Below are 20065 nucleotides of genomic sequence, written 5' to 3' on the forward strand. Positions count from 1 at the left end.
ATGGACTGAAAACATGTCCACCACAAAACCTATACACAGATGTTTATGGCAGCACTATTCATAATTGCCCAAATTTGATAGCAGCCAAAGTATCATTCAGTAGATGAATGGATACACTGGTACATTGAGACAATGGAGTGTATTCAGTGCTAAGAAGAAATGATCAAACCATGAAAAGACAGGAAGGAAGCTTAACTGCATATTACTTCGTGCAAGATGCCAACCTGAAAAGGCAACATAGGTATGATTCCAACTACATGACCTTCTAGTAAAGGCAGAACCAGGTGATAGTGAAAAGATCAGTTGTTTCCGTCTTTTCCCTATACCTTGCCCTATACATCTCTTCCATCTAGGTGTTAATTTGTATCCTTTTATCACATCCTTTAATAAGCTGATAAATGCAGGTGCTTCCCTGACTTCTGGGAGCTGCTCTAGCAAATATTCAAACTCACAGAGGAGGTCTTTGGAACCTCTGATCTATAGCTGGTTGGTTAAAAGTGCAGGTGATATAACCTGGGCTTGCAGCTGGTGTCTGAATTGTGTGTGTATGTATGTTGGTTGGGGAGTTGAGGGGGCCAGTCTTGTGGGACTGAGCTCTTAACCTGTGAGATCTGACACTATCTCTAATAAATAGTGTCAGAGTTGAGTTAAACTGTAGGATACTCAGCTGATGTTACAGAGAATTGCATATTGTAGGGAGGAAAAAAACCTCCATACATTTGGTGACCAGAAATGTCAGAAATATGAGTGTTCTGTATAACTAGGAAAGAGGAATATAAGACAGAGTCGCACAGTAGGGAAGAACTGAGATTCTCCCTACGTGGGGAGGAAAAAGCTGAGTTTTTTTTTTAACAAATGCAAAATAGAACTGAAGGACTATGATAGAACTGAAGATATTCATCAGTATCTTTTCCTGTTATGAATAATGAATGGATTATATGTCAGGACTAAGGACTGTTTATTGAAGCCTCTGAGGTTTGTAGGGAATTCAGCACAAGAAAGAGCTCGCTACTCCAGGGCCAGAAGGACTCCAGGCCAAAAGGAAGATCTTTCCTTTGAGGTGCTAACTGAAGGTCAGAGCTTATCCTAGGAATACAAATGACTCTTTTTATTTTGAACGTTTCTAAACAGCTTGGTTTCTCCTCATTTTCTTTTCGGGGCCTCTTTTCTTACTCCTTCCTTCCATTGTGGCTGCTCTCTGGTGCTTACCCGTGTATAAAGTATTGTGGCTATAACTGTTAAAGTGTGTCTCTGCTACATTTAATTAAGTCATAGCATTTAGATTCCATAATTAATGTTTAAAATCATTTCGTTATGCTTGTGTAGTTTAATTTGTCCTTTCTTGGCTTAGCTTCTTAAAATCTAATTTTATGAGATTTTAATTTTAATACAGCCTCTGACTAGTATTAACTAGTCTCATATGGAAGGAGGTTTCCCCTCCAATTCTCTTTACACAGAAGACTATACCCTTCTTTCTCCAGAGAACTGTTGTTAGAATTGTTTTCCTTCTGTGAAATCTTTTGGTTTGAGTGCTTTCAGAGGACAAATATTTTTAAAATGCAGACATTTAGAGCTCTTTTTGAAAGGTAGAGTGACTCTTCAATTTGACTCTTCAATATAAATTTCAGATTTATATTTTATAATTAATTTTAGTTAACCTTTTTATTTTGAAATAATCATAGATTTATATGCATTTGTAAGAAATAATACCAAAAGATCCCTTGTACCCTTTTTCCAGTTATTTTGAAAAATTATTTATATATTTGGCTGTGCGGTTTTTAGTTGTGCCATGTGAACTCTGAGTTGCAGCATGTGGGATCCAGTTCCCCAGCCAGGGATGGAACCTGGGCGTCTGCACTGTGCATTGAGAGCTGGGAGTCCCAGCCCTTGGACCACCAGGGAAGTCTCCCTTCATCCAGTTGTCCCTGGCAGTAACGTCTCGCAGAACAGATATCACAACCAAGATACTGACATTGATACACCCCACGATCTTGTTCATCATTCTCCAGTTTTACTTGTACTTATTTGTATATTTAGTTCTTTGCAGTCTTACTACATCTGTAGTCTCATGTATCCGATACCACCTTTAAGACCGTTTCGTCACCCCAAGGAGTCCACGTGTTGTCCTTTTTATAACTGTACCCACTTCCCTCCTGTTGCTCCTAACTCCTAGACCCTTGGCAGTCAACCAGTTTGGTCTCCATTTCTGTAAATTTTTAAATTTCAAGAATGTTATATAAATGGAGTCATATAGTATGTAACATTGTGGGGGTAGGGTGTTTTTTTTCCCACTGAGCATAATTCCCTTGAAATTTATCCAGATTGCCATGTGTCAATAGTTGTTTCCGTCTATTTCTGAATAGTATTCCATTGTGTGAATGTACTGTAACTTAACTAGTCCTTGTGGAAGGACATCTGATTTATTTCCGGTGTTTGGCTGTCATGAATTAAGCTTCTGTGGACTTCTGTGTACAGGTTTTTCTGTGATCATAAATTTTCATTGCCAAGAGTGCAGTTGCTGGATCATATTTGCAAAGTGCATGGCTTGTAATTTACTTAAAAAATTAGCAGATAGAAACCTTTTCCTTTGAAAATGATTGACTTTTACTTTCGTGTGTGTGTGTGAAAAACATCAGCTGACAGTTCCTTGCAAAGCTGTCTGTCTTCTAGAACCTGTTACCTGTGTAGCTGAGCAGTTGAACTGAACTGAACTGAACCTGTGTAGCCAGGGAGTTTGCATTTTGGAATAGGCATTGTGAGAGGAAGGTGAAAGCTGACAGATCAAATCCCAGAGTCGTCATAGAGTAGTTTCCTTTTCTGTGAAACAATACATGTATTTTGTTCAGTTGCTCAGTCGTGTCTGATTCTTTGCGATCCCATAGACTATAGTACGCCAGGCCTCCCTGTCCTTCACCATCTCCTGGAACTTGCTCAAACTCATGTCCATTGAGTCGGTGATGCCATCCATCTCGTCCTCTGTCGTCCCCTCTCCTGCCTTCAATCTTTCTCAGCATCAGAGACTTTTCTAAGAAGTCGGCCCTTTACATCAGGTGGCCAAAGTGTTGGAGCTTCGGCTTCAGCGTCAGTCCCTCCAATGAATATTCAGGATTGATTTCCTTTAGGATTGACTGGTAGGATCTCCCTGCAGTCCAAGGGACTCCCAAGAGTCTTGTTCAGCACAACAGTTCAAAAACATCAGTTCTTTGCTGCTCACCTTTCTTTATGATCCAATTCTCACATCCATACATGACTACTGGAAAACCATAGCTTTGACTATATGGACCTTTGTCAGCAGAGTAATGTCTCTGCTTTTTAATACACTTTCTAGAGTTGTCATAGCTTTTCTTCCAGGGTGCAAGCATCTTTTAATTTCATGGCTGCAGTCACCATCTGCAGTGATTTTGGAGCCCAAGAAAATAAAGTTTCTCATTGTTTCCATTGTTTCCCCATCTATTTGCCATGAAGTGATGGACCAGATGCCATGATCTTAGTTTTTTGAATGTTGAGTTATTACATGTGTTAGTTCTTGTCTTTTTTGCACTTGGTCTTCAGCTTTGATGTTATAATAAAAGACTGCATTTTATTTTTTCTTCTTACAGCGGCTATGTGACTACGTTTGTGACCTCCTGTTGGAAGAATCAAATGTCCAGCCAGTATCAACACCAGTAACAGTGTGTGGAGACATACATGGACAGGTAAAATTTCATGAGCAGAGTTTTAGCTTTTGTACCGTCTGTCTATAGTCCATGTGTGTTTCCACTTGTGCTGTAAAATATTAAAAAAAAGAAAGGGAGGGGGGCAGCTAGTCGTTGGCTAGGATGCCTCGGTCTGTGTGACACTAATGATTCCTGGTTACTGTTAAACTAAATAAAAGCAGTAGTCAAATTATTCATGGAATTTGTTGAAATCACACTTAGGAAGTGAACTGAGTGAATCATTATTGTTCTGTGGACAGGAGGAGATAGAAAATAACTACAGACTGACTGCTCATAGTTTTTTATGGTTGATAGGAGATGCTTTGGTTTGGGGCACTAATTTTCTGTTCATTCTGCGCATTGCTGTTGTATTCATTCTGTTCACTTAATGTCATATTTTATTGAAAATTCATCATTTCCTTAGTGGGGATGAGAATAACTGTTCAGAAAAGCTATTGGTGCATGATTTCACAGCAGTTCTGTGCTAGAATGGAATGAGAAAGACAGTTCACCTTTTCATCTGCTGGGATTTTGTTTGTTTTTAAGAATTTCCGAGCATTGACAGGAGGGGTACACCTCATTTTTGGACTCTTACTGTCAATGTTTAGCCGATTAGGAAACTGTGTATTTGTGGAGTGTGTTTTTCTTTTTTCCTGGGTAATGAAAGCTGAACAAAACACTCATAGCCTGCTTTATGCATGCAGTGGAGTTGGGGCTAATATATTGTGACATAATATAGTATATAATTATAATAATAATATACTGTGAACAACATTGGATTTATGAACGCCAACATGACCTTAAATATGACTGCCTAACGGAGCAGAAAGGTGTATGGATTATTTGTGATTGAGTTGGGTTTTTCAATCTGTTTTCTGGATGTTTGAGGTTATAGTAAATGACATCTGCATGTTATCAGCTTCTAAATAGAAACCCCATTATGTCATATTTGATCTGTTAAAATTCTAGTTCTCTAAAGTAAACCATTAGGAGCGTAGTTCTTGATTTCTGTGTAACTTCTCTCCTAAAGTATAATAAATATTTCTATTTTGCTAACATAAAGGTATTAATATAGGCAGTGCCTTTAACATATTTGTAAAAGTTGGAATAAACCAAGCAGTGTTTTCCTTTGATTATAGTATTAAAATTGAGGGGTTACCTGTGTTTGGCTGCACTGTGTAGGTCATGGGATCTTAGTTCCAGACCAGAGATTAAATCCGCCCTCAGATTCAATCAGCAGTGAAAGTACAGAGTGCTAACCACTGGACCACCAGGAAATTCCCCGAGGACTTTTCAGTATATGAATTACAGTCATGGTCAAAGCTCTGGAAGGTAGAGACAACTTCATACTACTAAAATTAATTAAGACCTGGACTGTAAAAAAAATAAATAAAATAAAATAAATTAATAAATTTACACTTCTGTGATATATATACCTTCAGTCAAATGTACAACTCTTGCTTTCATTTATCTTGTGTTTTGAGATTAATAATTATGAGATAAATAAATTATGCTTTCTCATAAATTCCATGTCAGTTTTTTTTTTTAAGGGTTCCATGATATTGGATCATTTTGTGGAGAAAGGCTGAGACTGAAACATTGAGGAATTAGCCTAAATTCAAATAGCTACTAAGGCAGAGCTGAGATTTGAAACTCATATAGGCGCCCAATAGCCCATGTTACTATTATTATTATTTTTGCCTGCACAGTTTGCTTACCCACCTGCTGTCACTTCCCTGACTGGGATTTGAACCTGGGCCACATCTGTGAAGGCTCAGAATCCTAACCACTAGGCCACCAGGGAACTCCCAGTCCATGTTAAGACTGCCACCAAACTGAAGAGTGTTTCTCTTGTACTTGACCCTTTAAAACAATTGCTCATCGAAAGCATAGGACTTGAGAAGCTTCTAAATGTCTGTAAAGTCAAATGTAAGATGTGTCTTTTGGGACTTGTACAGTTTTCTTCCCTTGGGCCAGTTCTGAAATTGCAGGATTGGATTATGACTATAAATAAACTCATGGAAAGTGTTGGCATGCATACAGTGCCAGGAAGCATTGAAACAGTATAATCTAGTGAGGAGGTTGCAGAGCTCAGTGGCAGACAGAGCTTGGTTTAACTCCTGCCTGGGTACATAAGAGCTGTTTAAGAAGCACTTCAGCTAGCTCTTCAGTTCTTTAGATATGTGGACCTTTGAGGATCTGTAAGATGGCACAGAGTCAACTGAGGGTAAAACTGCTGGTGCCACCATGATCCAGGGAGTGTCACCCAGCCTATGCTGGCTGTCCTTGTATTCTTCACCGGCATGCATGCATTTACAGTAAAATAAAATGCCAGTCTCATTTAAGAATGTCCTTGATGAACTAGTAATATTAATTAATAGTAACTCTTAACCATTGAGGAGCTACATCTTTTGAACAGCCCCTGTGATGTAGTAGGAAGTATGCATAAAGCACATCTACTGCATGTCAAAGAAAAATGGTTTCCTCAGAAGAAGATTACTTTTGCAGTTTTGTATCTCCATCTGAAATAGCCTCTTTTTTTTTCTTTTTAATGGAATGCTATTTTTACTTGAGAGAATGAATGACAAATTATGAGTATTTGGCAACTATTTTGCAAAAGTGAATGAAGTGAGCCAGTCACTTTAAGAGGAACAATTGATAATATTTGTTGCTGATGCCAGAATTTGAGTTTTCAAGAAAATAATTGGAATTTTAGAAAATTTGAATTCACCACCATGAAGCTCCTAGCTTCTGATACCTAAAAGACTTTTCTGATGAGATGAGTGATAATATTAACAAATATTTTTTTAATGATTAAAAGGAAATACTGTTTTTCATTTTCCAAATAACCAGAGTATATTACCCACTCAAAATGTTAGACCAACCTATCTAACACAGTTTGAGAAGAGACCAGTTGTCCAGTTTCGATGTATTAGAAGAAAAATATGCACCATTATCTCTAAAGGTTATTAAAATTCTCCTCCCTTTTGTAACACATACCTGTATGAAGCTGGATTTTCTTTGTATACTTTAAACAGCATATCCCAACAGATTGGCTGTTCAGTTCAGTTGCTCAGTCATGTCTGACTCTTTGCAACCCCATGGACTGCAGCACATCAGGCCTCCTTGTCCATCATCAACTCCCAGAGTCTACTCAAACCCATGTCCATTGAGTCAGTGATGCCATCCAACCATCTCATCCTCTGTTGTCCCCTTCTCCTCCTGCCCCCAATCCCTCCCAGCATCAGGGTCTTTTCAAATGAGTCAGCTCTTTGCATCAGGTGGCCAAAGTATTGGAGTTCCAGCTCCAACATCAGTCCTTCCAATGAACACTCAGGACTGATCTCCTTTAGGATGGACTGGTTGGATCTCCTTGCAGCCCAAAGGACTCTCAAAAGTCTTCTGCAACACCACAGTTCAAACACATCAATTCTTCAGTGCTCAGCTTTCTTTATAGTCCAACTCTCACATCCATACATGACTACTGGAAAAACCATAGCTTTGACTAGATGGACCTTTGTTGGCAGTGTAATGTCTCTGCTTTTTAATATGCTGTCTAGGTTGGTCATTACTTTCCTTCCAAAGAATAAGCGTCTTTTAATTTCATGGCTGCAGTCACCATCTGCAGTGATTTTGGAGCCCCAAAAAATAAAGTCAGCCAGTGTTTCCACTGTTTCCCCATTTATTTGCCATGAAGTGATAGGACCGGATGCTATGATTTTAGTTTTCTGAATGTTGAGTTTTAAGCCAACTTTTTCACTCTCCTCTTTCAGTTTTATCAAGAGGCTCTTTAGTTCTTCACTTTCTGCCGTAATGGTGGTGTCATCTGCATATCTGAGGTTTAAACATTAGCAAATGATCACTTTAAAATTCTAATATGGTTAATACTGATTCATATAGTGTAAAAACAAAAGCCTTTGAGGACCTGTAATTTTTAAGACTATTCTTGAGTCCTGAAACCAAAAAAATTAAAAACTACTGAGTTGGCCAACTATTTCCTTGCCTCTAATAATGGGGTAAAATCCACATCTCAAGATTCATTTTGTTTTAAAATAAGAACACTTACAGATTGTGTGTGATATGAAAAACATACACTAGGTGGTAGAAATTATTTGTGAAATAATGTGATGTGCTCCCAGTAATGTATGACAGTTACTTGTCTCCATATGTCTTTAGTAACTCTTTATTATATATATATTTTTTAATTTTTTTATTGAAGGATAATTGGTTTACAGAATTTTGTTGTTTTCTGTCAAACCTCAACCTGAATCAACCATAGGTATACATATATCCTCTCCCTTTTGAACTTCCCTCCCATCTCCCTCTCCATCCCACCCTCTAGTTTGATACAGAGTCCCTGTTTGAGTTTCTTAGCCATACAGAAAATTCCCTTGGCTATCTATTTTACATTGAGTAATGTAAGTTTCCATGTTACTCTCTTCATCCATCTCCCCCTCGCACCCCTCGCCCCAGCTCACCTCCCTCGCCTCCCCTTGGCCCGCTTCACCTCCCCTCCCGTCTCCTCCCTCTCCTCGCCTCCCTCCCCTCGCCCCCCCTCACCCCCCCTCGCCTCCCCTCTCCCCAAGTCCACAGGTCTGTTCTCTAGGTCTGTTTCTCCACTGCTGCCCTGTTTAAGTAAATTCTTCAGTACCAGTTTTCTAGATTCCATATATATGCGTTAGAATACAGTATTTATAGTTCTCTTTCTGACTCACTATAGTAATTCTTTATTATATTAAAGAATTTTGGAAAAAACTTTCAGTGTGGAATAGAAACTATGGGTCCCTGAAGCAGAATTTTTGGTCATCCATTAAATATATATAAATTAAATGGAAACTTACAAAGCTTTTGTTCAAGAACATGTTGCTGCAGACATCCAGAGTAATGTCTAAGGACACTCACTCTTCTACGGTACTTTTAAAGAAGCAGCTATTGGTGTGGAGAAAAGGGAACCCTCTTACACTGTTGGTGGGAATGCAAACTAGTACAGCCACGATGGAGAACAGCCTTGAGATTCCTTAAAAAACTGGAAATAGAACTGCCATATGACCCAGCAATCCCACTGCTGGGCATACACACCGAGGTAACCAGAATTGAAAGAGACACGTGTACCCCAGTGTTCATTGTAGCACTGTTGATAATAGCCAGGACATGGAAGCAACCTAGATGTCCATCAGCAGACGAATGGATAAGAAAGCTGTGGTACATATACACAATGGAGTATTACTCAGCCATTAAAAAGAATACATTTGAATCAGTTCTAATGAGGTGGATGAAACGAGCCTATTATGTGAAGTAAGAGTGAAGTAAGCCAGAAAGAAAAACACCAATACAGTATACTAACGCATATATATGGAATTTAGAAAGATGGTAATGATAACCCTCTATGCGAGACAGCAAAAGAGACACAGATGTATAGAACAGTCTTTTGGACTCTGTGGGAGAGGGAGAGGGTGGGATGATTTGGGAGAATGGCATTGAAACATGTATAATATCATATAAGAAACGAATCGCCAGTCCGGGTTCGATGCAGGATACAGGATGCTTGGGGCTGATGCACTGGGATGACCCAGAGGGATGGTACGGGGAGGGAGGAGGGAGAGGGGTTCAGGATGGGGAACATGTGTATACCTGTGGCGGATTCATGTTGATGTATGGCAAAACCAATACAATATTGTAAAGTAATTAGCCTCCAATTAAAATAAATAAATTTATATTGAATATGTAAAAAAAGAAACAGCTATTTTATATAACTTACATGTTTCCTTTCAGACTTGTGTGTACATACTCAATATTTTACATAGTAAAATTGTATAGTTATAGGTGTAATTTTGTGTTCTGTTGCACTTTGCTACATAGTTTCCATTATAATAATTATTTATGACTGTGAAGTCTGGGTCTTACTAATATTCCCCTATGTTGCTCATGAAGGTTGTTTCTTCTCTTATTAGAAATCGTGCTATGATGCATTTTCTTTATGTTACATACCTTTTTTTTTTTCCTCCTTTAAGGATATAATCACAGAAGTGGAATTACTAGGCCAAATTACGTGTGTGTGTGTGTATTACATATACACATATATACACCAAGTGTGTGTATAAATATATATATTTTTTACTGCTTATATTGTGTGTGATTGTTTATGCATATGTGATACACACATGCATACATATATGTGAGGTGGGAAGTGAGAAGTAATATTACTACGTAAATTTTACTTTCAAATGTGAACAACAGATGTGAAGGAAATTATTAATAGTAGTTGGTATAGTCAACACCTTTAATCCAAAATTCTTTTTCAGAAAACCTGTGATATTTTCTTTAGAAAGTAAGATTAGGATAATCTAGTTGACTGAAGTTATCAAGCACACATTTTTTGTCAGTTAAATTTTCAGGCAAATAGAGTATGATGAAATATACTTTTTTTTTTTTTTAACATACTGATTATTGAGAAGACTCTCCACAGCTGTAGAGCCTAAGGGTACACATCTCTGAAAGCAGAGTATAAGAAGGTAGGTTTATCTGTTCTGTAGGACACTATGAAGTGTCATATAGACTCATTCTTTGAAAGAAATTCTTATCCACTTGTTTCCTTAACTTTTGTCTCTCTAAAATAGGTGCAGAATGAGGGACAAGATGATTGGGTTAGCTTATCAACAGTTAGGTAGCTGATACATGATTTCAGATTCTCTAGTGATAGACGGGGAGATGTATGAAAGAAATTTGAGGGGTTTGCCATGACATTGATGAGCTAGGAATGACTTTAGTGATAACCGAGAGCTTCATTTTTTTTTTTTAAAGCTTGGAAGCTGTGTGCTTGGCAGTTTAGTTTGCGCTTTCTTTCTTTTTATGAATGTACATATTTGAAGTCTTAATTCACCGCTTCTTTACACAGTTTGGCCTCAGTTTCATATTTTACTCCTTCACAGGAATTTGTAATCAACATATATTGCCTTTCTTTTATAGTTTTATGACCTTTGTGAACTATTCAGAACTGGAGGTCAGGTTCCTGACACAAACTACATATTTATGGTATGTAAACTCCAGTGATATCAGCTACTTACTTTATTTTATATTTTTTCACCTACTTATTTTAAATGGAGGAGATCTGTGTTACTACATGTAGATTATATAATACTTTCATTGCCATGTGACAGTCACTACTTAAATATGTGAGAAAGTGATTCAGTACTTTGTTACATTTTCCTGTGTCCTTTAGTTGAGAATAATTATTTTTGTAAACTGCTGTGCAGGTAGGACTGGGTTATAGCCTTCAGTAATGGTTAGGCAAAAACAAAATAGCTTGGAACCTCAGGTTTAAAGCATAAATCTTCAATTTACTGTTATTATGTCATTTTTTTGAGCATTCATTTTCATCTGTTACTAATCTGGATTGAAGAATGTACACATTTACACATTTACTATTAAAGTAGATACTTGCTTTCTTTTTGGAATAAAATGTTACTGTTTAATTTTTTTTGAGTTCTGTTATTTTCCTTCTGAAAATTTCTGGGTTACTTTCTTATTCTTTTAGCTGTTTTCCTATGGTCTAATATTGGCCCAAGGAAACATAAATGGGAAATGTAGATAGTATGTCATTATATGCAGTTGTTAAATACAAAGCTGAGTGTAGAACACTGTTAATGATATTTGCTCTAAGAAAAAAGAACTATTTTCAAATTGACAGCTCTTTTGATACAGTTAAAAAGATTTTTGAAATTCATTTAAAGTTTTTTGATTCACACTTATTTTTACAAACGTTTATTAATGTAGGTAATAGAGAATTAAAAAAATAGTGGTTTTATAGAGGAAGTCCTTGAGAGAAATGCACAGCAGGTTGCTGTAAGCCTTCCGTAGCATAAGACTAGCACAAACATTTAGTTGGAATAGCTTATTTACTTCCGTTTCAATTTTTTGTTAAAACCCAGTTTCCAAATAATTCAGTGTGTGACTCTTCATTTTTGCTATTTTGTACTGTGTCTCTGAGTTTGTGCACTTTGGTATAATTTTTTTAAAATATTGTTGCTATTACATTGTTTGTAACTGTAAATTTTTACTTTACAGGGTGATTTTGTAGACCGAGGTTACTATAGTTTGGAGACCTTCACTTACCTTCTTGCACTAAAGGCTAAATGGCCTGATCGTATTACACTTTTGCGAGGAAATCATGAGAGTAGACAGATAACACAGGTGTATGGATTTTATGGTAAGATTTTCTGTTCTCTGACTCTGAATATTGTCTTACCTTCCTCTTTGGGGAGAAAACACCACGTACATCATGCATGTGCTTTTAATAGTAAAATTAGAAAGACAGTTAATCTTTATCCACTCTCATTTTAACTCCATTTTTCCCTCAGTCAGTTGAAAATCTGACTACGTAGAGAGAACCATTCTATTTTTTCTTTTTTTTACTAAAGTATATAGTTGATTTACAATATTAGTTTCAGATGTGCAACACAGTGATTCAATATTTTTATAGATTGTACTCCTTTTAAAGTTATTCTGAAATATTAGCTATATTGCCTGTGTTGTACACTATATTCTTGTAGCTTATTATTTTATACATAGTAGTCTGAGAGAACCCTTTTAACTTTTTGGTGTATGTCTTTCTAGATCAGTGCCTCAAAATGCAGCCTTCAGTTTCCCTCATTGGAATTATCGGGGGCACTTGCTAAAGTTGTAGACTGCTGGGTGCTGCTGTAGACCGTTTGGGGTGGGGCCTTAGAATCTGCTGAACAGGAATGTTTCACACACTCAGTTTAAGAGCCTATTCTGTATACTGTGTGTATTTGTATACATATCTGTGTATGTATACATCACATCAAGCTAAAATGTGATCATACTTGGTTTTTTAATATTGTGACCAGCTTTTTCACTTCATTAATATTGTTTTTATAGCTGCACTGTAATACACTGTATGGATGTACTGTAAATCTGGGTGCTTCCTCCAGAGAATACTGGAACTCAAGTCATTAAAAGCAAAATAGCTACTTCTATAAAATTTTATATGATTGAAAGCTTTAAAAAATGAGATTTGGAGCTCTTTAAAGGAGGTAGATAGAACTGTTGAGATATTAATATGAATTTTCTTTGAGCACAATTAAGGCAGATATTGAGAGATTTAAAGATATTAATCTCATACCCATTTAGTTTTAGACTTTATATTTTGAATTATCTTCTGTCCTTGTAAAGATAAATTGAACTCTGTTACTGCTCATTTTGTCAGCCATTGTCAATTATTAAACTGAGAAATTTTGACAATTTATTGTTATTTATTTATTTATGGTCACCCTTTGTTTCTTGGGGGAACCTTAGTTCCCCAATCAGGGGTTGAATCCAGGCCGTGGCAGGGAAAGCCTGGAATCCTAACTACTAGGCCACTAGGGAACTCCCTGAGAATTTGTTGCTTATATAACTTTGTTAATAGAAATTGAAAAGTTAGATGGCTAATATTTATCTCCTTTCTACAAGTTACTTCTTATTTACATTCTCAAAATGCCAAATACCATTTGGAATAAAACTGATTGATGCTTTTACAAAATAATCACTATTTTGGATAACATATAATATGTTGTTAGCTCAGTGAAAGCAGCTGACTCCAGCTGTCCAAGATTACTATTATGCATATACTTACACCCCAGAAATTGACCAGCATTAACACTGTCGGGCAAAAGGAATAACAGGGGGAGAGGAAGGAGGACATTTTAATCATGATGCCCTGACTGAAGAAAATGACGGCTGCACAACATAACGTACTGGATGGTTTTGATCCCAGGCTGTGCTCTGGTGCTCAGAGACGGTTTTGTTTAGTAAGAGGAAGCCCGTCTGCTCCTCAGGAGGAAGATAGACTTAGTCATCATGGAACTTCATACTGACTTTAAAGTAAAAATGTCCACATATAGCTGTTATCTTGGGCCTTCAGTTCATCCTGATAAACATGGTTGTAGTTAGCAGTTATTATGAACCAAGTGCTTTGCTTATGTGTCAGGGTGAAAAATTGACAAGCTGATTCCTACTGGTGAACTGTGCTCAGTCTTAGAGATGTCTCCTGAGACTTTTACATAAGGATCCTGCCTCACGTAGAGATACAATTTAGAAAATTATGAGGGTTGACAGTACCCCACAGTATCAATAGTGATATGTGTTTTTTTTTTTCAAAATTAAGAAACCAAAGAGCATAGCTTCCTTGGTATTAACTGAGAGAAGAGATTAATATACTCTATTAACTGTTGTAGATAGCAGAGAGAATGTTCAGCTGAGAATATATAAGACCTAGTGATAACTACCAGGATACTTACTAGAACTCAAGTGTGTAGTTGCACAATCTGCAGAAAGTCTCAGGAGAGACAACGTAGGTCAGAGAAATGTTGGAAAGGGGATTACCCATGTTCTTGTGATTAAGGGTCCTCTAATGTGTTTGGTTATCCTGCTAGCATAAAGTAGTCACGTTAAATATGTTACTGTGTTTGATGGAATTGCCCAGAATTTTTTAAAAGTTTATTTATTTTACCATGTCACATGGCCTGTAGGACCCAGTTCTCTGACCAGGGATCGAAACTGCACCCTTAGCAGTGAAAACAAGGAGTCTTAACCACCAGACCACCAGGGAACTACTCCCAGTATTAATGATAAGACAAAAATGTTTGCTCTGGGTTATGTGAAATTAATATTTAGCTCTTCTTGATTATAGCATTTGACCAATAATTTCAGCTGCTCCTTAGGGCCACTTTCCTAGACCAGTTAGCTGCTAGTCTCCTAACTACATGGAGGGTCTACCAGGGCTAAATATGTCATAACTTGCCACCCTAGTTTAAGCACCAGCTCTGTTGTCCTAGTGTTAGATACGTCCTTTGTTTATTTTATTTCATTTATTTACTTTTTGGCCGCGCCTCACAGCTTGCAGGATTCCCAACCAGAGATTGAACCCAGGCCACGGCAGTGAAAACGCTGAGTCCTAACCACTGGATCTCCAGGGAATGCCCTTGTATTCTTTATTTTTATCAGCATATTCAGAACTTCATTAATGAGAACTCTGTTTCTCTCATAGATGAGTGCCAAACCAAATATGGAAATGCTAATGCCTGGAGATACTGTACCAAAGTTTTTGACATGCTCACAGTAGCAGCTGTAAGTTTATGTAAATCTTTTAAAAAGCTTAAGTTTTTTTCTGCCAGTAACACTTTGCATATGTTTATCTAATTGCCATCTCAATTATATTGCTATCATTAGCATTCATTGATGAATTTAGGTATGAATGAGTTTATTGTTATATATTCAACTCTTCATTATCTTTTTTTGCTAGTTAATAGATGAGCAGATTTTGTGTGTTCATGGTGGTTTATCTCCTGATATCAAAACACTGGATCAAATTCGAACCATTGAACGAAATCAGGAAATTCCCCATAAAGGAGCATTTTGTGATCTGGTTTGGTCAGATCCTGAAGATGTGGATACTTGGGCAATCAGTCCCCGAGGAGCAGGTTGGCTTTTTGGCGCAAAGGTCACAAATGAGGTAAAGCCAACATTTTTGTAAAAGTGGTTTGTTGGTGCTAATGGCATATGTAAAGAACTATGGGTGTTTAAAGATCCCAAACTTCTCGTCTAGTTTACCGAAACTGTGGTGCCTGTGGATATCAGATTTCTTGTCTGGTTTATCATATGTCTTTCCTTAAGGTTAGATGAGATCATGTAATAAAAGCACCTCCTTTAGCATCCACTGGTACTATGTGTAAAATAAATTTCCCTTGTCTTTCAAACAGTGCAAGTAATGAGACAACAAGGGCAAGATAGGCAGCTTTTTTAATATGTATTTCTTAGTGTATATATATATTTTTTTAATTGAGATATAATTGACATATAACATTGTATTAGTTATGTATACAACATAATGATTTCATATGTGTGTTTATTGAGAATAGGCAGATTTTTTGAGGTTCCACTATTTTCATTTAAAAATACACACACATACACAGGGTGAACTGATCCAGCGTAGTGGAGTCAGAGAGCTAGATTTATCCTGTCTGAGCCTCTGTTTCTTTCAGTTGCAAGAGAAGGATAATAAATCTTTTTTGAAATTTAAGAGCCATGCTGAAGCCTCAGTAAATGATTGATATTGATAGTAATATGTGTGTGTGCTCAGTCGTGTCCTACTCTTTGTAACCCCATGGACTGTAGCTTGCCAGCTCCTCTGTCCATGAGATTTCCCAGACAAGATTACTGGAGTGGGTTGCCATTTTCCTCCTCCAGGGCATCTTCCTGATCCCATGTACCTTGTGTTTCCTGCATTGGCAGGCAGATTCTTTGCCACCAGCGCCACCTGGGATGCAGACTGATAGTAATATATTTATTATTAAACCGTAAAAAACTGCTTCATATCTGATTGTACTTAAAGAATGCTTTTCTTTCAGAAACTTGTGTCTAATTATGTGATTATTTCTATAACTCAGGCCAAGTGGCTAACTTACGGAAGTTAGTGGGGAATAACAGTAGAATGGGTTCTATTATCATGAGAGTTTTAGTAGATACAGGATTTATACTTTATTTAAATGCTTATTTTCTTATATGTGTAGGTTGATTTATTTTAAAATGTGCTGGATACTTAACGGAACCTTTCTAAATTGCAGTTTGTTCATATCAACAACCTAAAACTCATCTGCAGAGCACATCAATTAGTGCATGAAGGCTATAAATTTATGTTTGATGAGAAGCTGGTAACAGTATGGTCTGCTCCTAATTACTGCTATCGTTGTGGAAATATTGCTTCAATCATGGTCTTCAAAGATGTAAATACAAGAGAACCAAAGTTATTCCGGGCAGTTCCAGATTCAGAACGTGTTATTCCTCCCAGAACGACGACGCCGTATTTTCTTTGAGGCCTTCGCCCCATCCTGCTGACCCATTTTTCTGCCCTCTTCTTACCCCAACTTTTGTGTATTACCCTCTACAATATACTTTTTATTGAGCACTTTGCTGCTGAAATGCTGCCTCTTGCCTTTTTTTTAAAATTTTAAATTATCTAAATTTATTGTTTGTTATGGTGTCTATAGCAACGTTTTTCCATCCGTTTTCTCCCCCGTCCCATCCCCGCCTTGGACTCACTTGAGAAGACTTGAGAAATGTCTTAATACTCACACTGCTGCATGTAGCTCTTGCTTATTTACCGGTCTGAGGGAAACAGAATGTGTTTCCTTTTTTAAAAAGCCAATTGACAGAACAGACTACTCTGAAATACTCTTCCTTTTGTATTATTCAGTCTTCTGTTTTAGTTTGGTAAGTTTTAAGAAATTTCAGCAGCAAAGTTGTTATCCAGTGGGCACGATGGACTGCAAATGACTTGAGTTATGTATACCGTCCCAGCTGTAAACTTCATTGTCCTTTGTTGGATGATATTTTAAATGGATATAAAATAAATTGGTCTAAAGGGCTGCCCTTTGTTGTGTTTTTAAATTTTAGTTTTAAAACTGCTATAGCTTATGACTTTGTACATTAAGATAATTGTATTGATCTTTTTCCAGATTCCTTGTATTTTTTAATAAAGTAATCCTTAAAAAAACTCAGATAGGTTAAAGTGTTAGAAATTTTAAACAGCATACGTTGTTAGCTTAAAGTTATTCTTTCTTTTTTCCTAATCAGAGTTCTTGACCCTTTGGCTATTAAGTTTAAAACTTCAACTGAAATTCAGTACTATTTATTTTTAAAAAATCACTAAACTGTGCCTAAATAAATAACTGCCATATTAATGTTTTGGTTTATATCCTCTCTAGTAATAGAAAAACATTTAATACTTGTAATACTGATGTGTTCATTTGATACCAGTTGAGTAGAATGTGATCAATCCAGTTTACAGTCTATCATGAGTATCATTAAGTAAAATATATGTACTTTTCAATGGGAATCATTCTTTTCTTGCTGTAACACTTGACCTTAACTTTTAGAAAGTGTTCATTTTTTTAAACTGCAACTGGAAAGGTTGAAAAGTCAGGACTCTTGTATTTGCGGACTGTACTCTGAAGCAGATTTTTTAAAGTGTAGAAAAAGTACCCAAATTGTCCTTTTTGTAAAGGTCTGTGATACCATGTTTTGGCTTTGTGTAAGTAATTTGAATATCCAAAGGGTTGTGATGATCGGTTCTTGATACGCAACTGTCCGCTTAATAAGGACAAGTGTTCCAGTGTCTCTTATGACTTTGGTCATAAATGATGCTAGAATTAACCATTTTGTGAAATAGTTGGTATCCATTTACTACTATAATTAATTTTTTGTCATTCCAGGAAATCTTTGTGAAGCCAGCCAATTAATAAAGCACTTTAGCATCTGTTCAGGTAGTTTTGAAAACCAACTTTTTCCCATTCAGGATAAGAACTTCCAGGTTACCTAAAAATGCAATAAAAATCTTTATAGTCTAAGCTTCTTGGCACATGATTTTTCATCAGGGCTTTTCCTTTATTAAATGAGCACAATACTGTTTTAATTTTGACCCCCTTAACCACACAGCTCCTTGTATAGTTTTTAATTGTATAGCTGCAAGAAAGAAGTGACTAAGACATTTGCTGCAAACACTTGAACTGTTGGGTCAGTAGCTTTGTGTTACTGCCCTGACCCCAGTGTAATTCAGGGGGAAAGGTATTTTTTATCTTACAGGGATATGTAGCTATGTATTTTACTAATTGTGAAACACTGGAAATGAATGATGCAGACAACTTGGTGTGGTCTTGGACAGCTCTCTGCAGTATTTTTTTTTTTTTTTTTTTCTGTTACCATAAATTGTATTTAAGTGCTTGCTCTCATCTGCTTTTAAGTTGTACCAATAAAATCAGTAACCCTCAGCCCTTCACATTTGACACTGCTTAGCTTGGATCGATGTAGTTGTTTTAGTTATCCGTGTAATGTGACTTTTATTTTTAAGTCATGGTGTACTGCATTTGTTTGTCACTAGTTGGGCATGTGCCAATATTTCTGTCCATTCCTTAACTGCCATCTCTGTTTTGCCTGATTTTTTTCTCTTCAACCGAGTAATGGCTTTTTGCATGAAAAAAAGTTTTTAATATTAGACATGTAAAGGGAAGAGAGAGTGAATGTATTGGACTTTGTAAGCCTAAAAGGAATATTTGGATCCCTCTAATAAAAAGGGCTATGTACTATTTAGAGTAATCATGTGGTGGAAAATACTTGCAAGTCACAGATTTGTAGGCAGGAGGCTCTGTTACTCCCTGTGTCTAGGCTGAATGTAAAATCCCTTATGTTGTATTAATGGGGGTAATAACTATTTTTATTTGCCGATGATATACTTGGTTTCTAATAAAATGTCCTAGGCTCTAGTGAGAACTGTCTACTTTTAATTGCCAATTACTCCCCTTGCCTCATTTTTCTGATATGCTCTTGGCTAGCTTTTTCTCGGTTAATACTTTTTCCTGAAAAATCTCACCATTTTAAATGTGTTTATTCGAGTGTGATCCTAAAAAGCCTGGATCAAGAGCACATCTCTAATATGCAGCCTGCATCAGCTCCTACTCCGTCTGGATGTCTAGAACTGTTGGACGATTTTGATGTCTTAAACCCTGGGTTTTGCTTTTGAAATAAGGTTTGAAATACTGTTCTTCGTATTAAGATTTGTGTGTTTTTGCTTTGTAAGCCCAGCATCAGGTTTTGGAAAATGCCTGTACTGTGAAAGCAAATCCGAACTCTCTTCTGAGCCTCTTTCATTGTCAGAAATAGAATTGCTTTCCATCAGCCTCCAAAAAATTGTATATCTGGAGTGGAAGAGATTTATCAGAAAAAATCCAGATTTTTAAATGTACTTGTTTTCTAAATGCCAATGTTTGTAAAGCACCTTCAGTTCTTTGGATGAAAGGTGCTATATTCTCTCAGTGTAAATTAATAAAAAGATTATAGGAAGTTTGTCAAAAAATTTTATCTAATGTAGTCTGTAGTATGTCCCAACAAGAAGTTAGCATTTTATATAACACAATTTAAAAAAATGCTTATTCCTTTACTTGGTTGCTTGACTAGTAAACAGAAGTGAAACTTTTCTTGTTCTGCATTTGACTCTAAGTGTCCCAGTTCTTTAAAGGCAACATTCATTGTTCTGTCCTGGATCCACTACCCAGAACCCTGCTTCATGAGATTGTCACAACTCTTTCACTTGCATAATTAAACAGTGTGAAGTCATGCTGATGAAATATACAGTAGTAAAACACCAAACAGAAGCATTTGGAAAGTCCCCTAGCATGAAACCAAACACAGTAGATGCTTGGGGAAGGAACCTGTTCCCCTCTTACTAGTTTTCCTGTTAATCACTTAGTGAGTATGTGCCTTTTTCCCCCTTGTGATAGTAAGTTTATGCTGGTTTGAACCATTCAGATGTTTTCTTA

At 36.8% G+C, this 20065-nt stretch overlaps 1 protein-coding gene across 3 annotated transcripts in view; it reads left to right on the forward strand.

Annotated features, from left to right (window-relative positions):
- Positions 1–19616, forward strand: part of PPP6C (protein phosphatase 6 catalytic subunit) — a 39925-nt gene extending 20309 nt beyond the window's left edge. Inside the window, exons 2-7 of one of the 3 annotated variants that reach the window (XM_068978612.1) lie at positions 3573–3695; positions 10662–10727; positions 11760–11901; positions 14743–14822; positions 14998–15207; positions 16319–19616. In XM_068978612.1, the coding sequence (XP_068834713.1) occupies positions 3573–3695; positions 10662–10727; positions 11760–11901; positions 14743–14822; positions 14998–15207; positions 16319–16567 (870 nt within the window). In that variant the 3' untranslated portion in view covers positions 16568–19616. The remainder of the gene's footprint in view (positions 1–3572; positions 3696–10661; positions 10728–11759; positions 11902–14742; positions 14823–14997; positions 15208–16318) is intronic. The other 2 variants (XM_068978693.1, XM_068978772.1) reach the window with 2 other exon arrangements.
- The last annotated feature ends 449 nt before the right edge of the window (positions 19617–20065 follow it).

Source organism: Capricornis sumatraensis, chromosome 1 (assembly GCF_032405125.1).
Source record: "Capricornis sumatraensis isolate serow.1 chromosome 1, serow.2, whole genome shotgun sequence".
NCBI lineage: Eukaryota > Metazoa > Chordata > Mammalia > Artiodactyla > Bovidae > Capricornis > Capricornis sumatraensis.